Consider the following 6,770-nt stretch of genomic DNA (forward strand, 5'->3'; position numbering starts at 1 on the left):
TTTTTTTCCTTTCTCATTATCATTTTGTCTCTTCATGATTACAAGCTTATAAAGATGCCAGTTGTCAATGATTGAAGCATTCATCAATATTTTGATAATCCATCCATCCTCTGTTTATCCAGGATTGGATTAAGAGGGGAGCAGCTACGGATGGAAACACATTCATCCATCTGTCGTGTCTCCAGCTTATTCTGGGGGACATCAAGGCATTCTAATGATGGAAGATTTCGTCTCTCCAGTGGATCTGCTCCCAGTGGAAAGTGTCTGGGAAAGCCACTAACTGCAGGCTTCCTGATCAGATGCTCAAACCACCTCAACTGACTTCTTACAGTGCAGAGTAACAGTGGCTAGACTCAGCTCCCTCTCCATGACACTCTATCTATAAGGCTTGCATTTTACACATTACAATCAGTAATATTGTAATATGTAAAATTTATGGACATATACACATGGCGGTGTATACTATTTTGCCCAATATTAATATGGTACAATATTAACAAAATGGCGCAAAGGAGTCTTTAATTCATTGCTTCTCTCAAATTAATTTTTAGTTGATAAGAGATACAGTAGTTCAAGTCTATTTGACCTTGAGTCTGTAACAGTAATGACAGGAGTCATGCACAGATGTTTCTTGGAATTTTTCATTCATATTTTTTTTTTCACTCAGTCTGTTATATACACAACCTTTCAACACAGTGATCTGAGATAGAAGCAGGAGAAGAAGATTTATTATTTAAGCACTGTCTCAAGATTCAAACAAATAGATGCTCAAAAGCAGAATGAAATAAAACAGTGAAAAATCACTGGTTTGAGCTGGGCTAAATTAGGTAGTTTTATCAATTTAATCGAGAAGCAGAATTCAGCGTCTGTGCACGACAAATCTGGAACAAACTCAAAGAAAACAGCTAAACAGCTGAAACACAGTTTGTTTAAATCCACAATAACCAAAACATGGACCCACACATTTGATGTGTATTGATGATTCTAATGATGAAACTTGACAGAATAATGTCTGCTACTGTATGATGTGTTTATGATGCCTTTATGTTTTCATGATGTAAAGCACTTTGAACTGCCTTGTTGCTGAAATGTACAATACAAACAAACTTGACTGATTTTCATGGTACACAGAACATGTAAGCGTAATTGACTTGACTTAAAAATAGCAAACCAATTATTACTATTATTGCTGCTAAATAATGTTATTAAAACATAACTGTTATTCTAATTTCAATGACCCTCACTATAGCAGTCCATTTTTGCAATATCATAAAAAAATACAGAAATATCCTAAAGAAATAAAAATAAAACAAATATTTCCAAAGACCCCAATTAGATTTTGTAGTAGGTGAGGAAAAACTGTAGTGGCTTTTCAGCAAGCTGTCTGGTAGTGCACAGCAACAACAAAGAACAGTTTAAGCTTAGCACCCCCATGTACCACTACTTAGCTCTTGCCCTAAAAACTATTACAATATTTGTTTTTTAAACAAAAGACCACTGAGAAGTTGAGATTTGTTGCAAGAATAAACGCTATTATGAACCACAAAACTAAAAAAAAAAAAAAAAAAAAGTTGCATCATCATACTGCAAAGTATTAATATGGCAAAAACAGAAAATACAGCAGGAATCTGTCTTGAATGCAGCTTTGGTGCGATAGGCAGAGCTGCAGATGAAGAATTTAGGTTGGACGTAATTTAGGTTAATGCACGACCCAAAGCTAACTGTGCTGGTGACATTGTCATGAGTGCGCAACGCAACAGAACAGGCTGTTTATTGTAGCCCACACGTGGCTTTCACACCTCTGCGGCCATGCAGAGCCGAAAGAAATAAATAAAGAAATAAAGTTGGATCATAGTCGGCGGCGCATCTTCAACAAACCCGACCAGGATGGCGTCTCTGCAGCCAATGTCTATTCGAAGGCACTGATGACAAAATCAGCACAAATAAAACTGACACTGCAGCGACAATAAGCCGCTCCCAGGACACAACTTGTGTGTGTGTTTTCTAATTATTTTATAGAGCGGAAAGCTTTTTTTTTTTTTTTTTACTTCTGAACGCATGTAGCCTGTGAAAGCTTCAACAGCTCGGGAAAAACACAAAGCTGGATTTCCATGATACCCCCAAAGCAAGCTGGATGTTTAGGGACAGCCGGAGGCAAATCCAAAAACACCACCTTCAACACACCGGGTCGTAGAAGAGGAAGGAAAAAAAAGGAATGACTCTGCTTATTGCACCGCTCCACTCTTCCTCCTCCTCCTCCTCTTTGGTCTCAGGAACGCAGGACAAGCCCTTTTCCCCGCATTCAAGGCGTAGCGGCGCAAAAATAATGTGAAGGACACCCCGCCTCCCCTCGTTCCCTCACCTGGCATATCGTCTTCAAAATCCATGTCGTCCTGTCCCTCGTCTTCATTACTCAGCGACCCCGGCATCTTTATCTCATAGCCCCCAAACCCCTTTTAGGCTGGGAATACTGAAAGTTAACCCTCCAGACGCCGCAGCACAGTCTCTTTCTTCACCCAAAAAGAACTCGCTCAGTGGATTTTTTTTTTTTTTTTTTTTTTTTCCACTAAAAAAAGGTTTTTTTTTCCCCGGCTAAAAAAAGAAACAAAAATGAACATTTATATTCTTTTCCCTACAGATCTATATCCAGGTCTTGCAGTCTGAAAAATAAGAAAGACAAAAATGGAACACACATGCCCAGATTGTGACGTCTGGTCTGTTGCCATGACGATGCATCCCATAGTTTCTCCACAACTAGTTAGTCATACTCTCCTAGTTACTACTTTAACTAGTACTGTGGGGGGAAAAACACCACGGAGCATCTCCTTGTGCGGCTAATAGAAGAATGCATGCCAGCGCCTGTCTGCTGAACGCTTCTGCTTGCAAGTCCGGGAAATTCAGAGCCAAACTTCTGCAGCTTTCTGCCACAGCTGCTTCGCACATCACTCGCAGCCGTAGCTTTAAATGCACAAACAGAGGCAAGTAGAAAATTGTAGACGTTGATGAACGGTTGTCTTTTAGCACATCAAGACTGAAAAAAAAAAATATTCGACTCTAAAATGCTTTTGTAGCAAATAAAATCAAAGCTGTTTTATGTCCTGATTTCCGGTCGTTCGTTGTCAATCGCTACCGCAGGTGCACAGCGGTACATCCCACTATGGGAGCCTGTAAGTTTCAGGTTTACCAGGTTTATCAAACTACAATAAATAAATAAATAAAAAAACAATAAGTGGAGACATTTTTCAGTGATATTAGTTTCTATTATTAAGCCCTAATAGCACAGCTTTTGCAAAGCTTTGCTTCTGTTTTTTTTTTTTTTTTTTGGCCTTATGCAGCCAAATAAGTAATCAAAAAGATTTAACTCTGACAAGTACATTTATATGCAAACTGTAAAACAATGACAGATGTTTTAGTTATCAGATTCGTGAACTTTCCCAGTAGCTTTTTTTCTGAATATTTCCAAGGTTCAGACAGATTGGCAAGAGCATGTTCCTACTATTCATCACAGTCATGGAACAACCTATAAAAATTCTTAAACTAAAACCCCGTAAATTCATGAAGTTGAAATGCAGCTGCTTTTCTTGAGATCCCTTTGTTTGAATTTCTGTCATTTTTGTTGTAATGCTTATTACACATGTTTTACATAGTTTGGACTTCTGTGGTTGCTAACATCTTACAGAGATTTCTAATCTTGAAGGGACTTTGTGAAATAAAAAGAAACGATACAATATGAAAAATATTCTGGACACATTTCTTTAGTCTGGTGACATTTTATTAGAGACATCTGGTTTAATCTTCTTCCTCCTCTTCCTCGTCCTGGTTGATCTGGAAGTAGCGCAGCTCGTAACTCTCCTTGGTGTTCGCCACAACCCGCAACCAGTCCCTGAGGTTGTTCTTTTTTAGATACTTCTTGGTGAGATATTTCAAGTACCTAAAAGACAGAAACACATGACTGAGTTTGAGTTCAATTTAATGCATAACATAAACTCAATGCAGCATTATTCTATTTATTGCAATCATGTTTTAACAGTACAAGATCTGAATGAATCACAAAAGCAATTTATTGTCCCTCATAGTTGGATCAATAAGTTGTGTTATTCACTTCAGGTTCAGGTCATTTAGTTTACATCAAGGTTAGATGCAACATTTCTGATTGATTGCTTTCAGGAACAATGTAGAACGCTCCATTTAAGGATTGACGCCACAGTCGCCCTCTGGTGGCAATGTTGTGAAAGCTTTGTGCATCTCGTTCCTTTTGAAAAAAGAAACAATATATACCAAAAAAAGCAATTCAAACGTTTGTTTTAAGTAATTGTACATTAATACAAGTTTGACAAATGTAAAAACTTTCAGGTTCAACTGTAAAAACTATAAGTATTTAGATAGAAGAATAGCTGGCGATAGCAAAGGTGCTTTTAAAAACTTGATGCCTATATTTTGTGCCAATTTAAAAAGCGCTTCTCAATGCGTGTTAACTGTGGAGATGTATTAAGTGGTTTACCATAAGCCACCACCCTCCCATAACCTGCTTGTTCCTCAGCTTGTTCTGAACACCAATGAAAAGCTGATTTGTAGCAAACACAGTACAGCAACAAATCTCATGCTCATTTTTTTAAAACCATTTACAGGAGTGAAATATAACAAAAGACCAATCCTTAAGTTATTTCCTCTCCTGTGGAACCAACCCCAAGGTTCTGTCAATAAAGAAGACACCTCATTTAGTCAAAGAATAGGCTAAAACTTTCCTTCTTAATGAAGTTTATATTTAAAGTGTAGTAGGATCCGCTGAGCTATTTCTGTAGTTATGGTTGAGGCTGATTGAAGACACTTGTCACCTTTTCTAACTCTGCTACTTTCTCGTGCTACTTTCCACTGATGCTTCTCCTGTAGTTCTTGTCAGTAACTTAGTTCTCGCTCTGTTTTTCTCTTCAAAGAAATTACACTCAAGGTAGTTATTCTGTTTAGCTGTGACACTGTTCTTGAGTGAAATCGGCTGAATTATTGCAGTCAATAGCTTCATGTTGTTTTTCATGGATGATAAACCTCTCTGTTTAACCTTTAACTGTTAGGATATGCATGCTAAGTATAAAGTAAAGTTATAATCAATGTAGTCCAGCAACAACTACCTGCATTTCCTTTACAAACGTGAGAAAATTTTTAGTCTATATTTGATTAATTTAAAAAAAAAGAAAAAAAAAATCACAATCGCGGCGCTTCCATTAATTGAAAAACGCAATTAAAAACACACATGACTAAGTTTGTTCATGGAAAAAGTCATTAAAAAGCATTCCAAGCCTTCATCCTCCAAATACTTCCTGTCTTCTTCTTCGCAGTTTGCATGTTGACCATGTGACTCATGTTATGTGAAAAATGTGTTTCCATTCCACTAAGCAATTAATCAAAAATATTTGCAACCATATACTAACTGCAAAAGACAAAGGTTTAGGCAAAGCATTCAACATGGCATATCTTTGGTGTTATAGACAACTATTTATCTTCAGTTGTCAAATATTTCATATCCTTCCACCACCCAAGTACAACAACCGTCTCAACTGTGATGGTAAAGCACTGCTGTGTTTGTGTGTTCACTTCTGCAGCACGACAGTATTTTGATGCATTTTATACCTCTTTGAGAAGGGAACCTCTGAGTTCACTGCAATTTTACTCTTGCTCCTCTCAATGGAGACCACTCCTCCACCAAGATTTCCAGCTTTGCCGTTCACCTTAATACGCTCCTGCAAAAACTGCTCCTGCATGCAATGAGGACAAAGGGAAATAGAAAGGATCAGAAGTCAGTAAAATGAAAACCTTTATGGGATATAAATAATAATAAAAAAACAAAACTTTTTTTCCCCCATTGCCCCTGAGAGGAGGTGTGTTTTTCCCTTCAGTGAAAACACAAGGATATAGTTAATATCACATTGGCTTTGACCCAAATTAAGTGGGCATATACCATCCAGCACACCGGTGTTACAAACATGTTATTGGATTGTAAGTGAAGGTACTCACAAAGTTGGCAGCATCCATGATGCCGTCCTCCACGGGATGAGTGCAGTCCAGAGTGAACTTCAGGGTCTGCTTCTTCCTCTTTCCACCCGGTTTCCTGGCCACCAGCTTCTTCTACAATACAAACACAAACGCATATGTTTGTTTTAAACTCATATACCTTATACCGGCAAATGGTATAGTGAAAGTGTTTTGTTTTTTTTTCCTTTGGACACATTCTTATCGACTTGTTACGCTAACAACTGCTAACATTAGCTGTACCTCTCATTGCAACGTGCCCTCAAGTTTATACATTAATTAAAGCTAATACAAAGACTCAAACAGTCAAAAGGTCTGCAGCATGTTAGTCCGACTACAAAGACATATATGGATTACAAAGAGAGTAAAAGACATGTTCTCTCTGTCCACTTTTTACGGGACTATTACTCACTATTGGAGCCATGGCTGACACGCTCAGCTAAAAGGAAGGAGCTGCGGCTGCACAGGAAGTAAAGTACGTCCCTGCTAAATCGATCGAATCACGTTATCTGAAGTTGATTAAGTAAACTTCTCACACGATGAAATAATGTTTTCAAATGAAATTGCAAGTTTCGAATTTGCTGCTGGCTCACATTTTTATTTGTCAACAAGATACAGAAGTGTTTATTGTGTTTGAGTGCATTCTTTTGAATATAAGATAATATATGAGTAATAGAAGAAAGACAGCACGTTTTTATCTGATATTTTGTCGAACATTATTGATTTTGGAATACATGCAGATTAGT

General features: G+C 37.7%; 2 protein-coding genes across 3 annotated transcripts in view; both read right to left on the reverse strand.

Annotated features, from left to right (window-relative positions):
* The window catches only part of chd5 (chromodomain helicase DNA binding protein 5), a 46,743-nt gene extending 43,816 nt beyond the window's left edge, over nucleotides 1–2,927 (reverse strand). For both annotated transcript variants that reach the window (XM_015033187.1, XM_015033186.1), the window contains exon 1: nucleotides 2,363–2,927. In XM_015033187.1, coding sequence (XP_014888673.1) covers nucleotides 2,363–2,429 — 67 coding nt within the window. In that variant the 5' untranslated portion in view covers nucleotides 2,430–2,927. The remainder of the gene's footprint in view (nucleotides 1–2,362) is intronic.
* An 827-nt stretch (nucleotides 2,928–3,754) lies between these two features.
* LOC106947888 (60S ribosomal protein L22-like) lies at nucleotides 3,755–6,541 on the reverse strand. The gene is made up of 4 exons (XM_015033192.1): nucleotides 6,437–6,541; nucleotides 6,010–6,120; nucleotides 5,626–5,750; nucleotides 3,755–3,931 (listed from the first exon to the last, which is right to left on the reverse strand). Exons 1-4 carry the CDS (start codon nucleotides 6,446–6,448, stop codon nucleotides 3,790–3,792), a joined length of 390 nt encoding a protein of 129 aa, XP_014888678.1. The 5' UTR covers nucleotides 6,449–6,541; the 3' UTR covers nucleotides 3,755–3,789.
* Nucleotides 6,542–6,770: the final 229 nt, after the last annotated feature.

The sequence above is a fragment of the Poecilia latipinna genome, unplaced genomic scaffold, assembly GCF_001443285.1.
Source record: "Poecilia latipinna isolate Pla-1442-1.1 unplaced genomic scaffold, P_latipinna-1.0 Scaffold260, whole genome shotgun sequence".
NCBI lineage: Eukaryota > Metazoa > Chordata > Actinopteri > Cyprinodontiformes > Poeciliidae > Poecilia > Poecilia latipinna.

Coding starts and splice junctions, on each gene's coding strand:
- LOC106947888 (XM_015033192.1), bottom strand. Junction 5,751..6,009: donor TCATGGATGCTGCCAACTTT/GTGAGTACCTTC, acceptor CATTGCATGCAG/GAGCAGTTTTTGCAGGAGCG. Junction 3,932..5,625: donor GAGGTTCCCTTCTCAAAGAG/GTATAAAATGCA, acceptor TCTGTCTTTTAG/GTACTTGAAATATCTCACCA.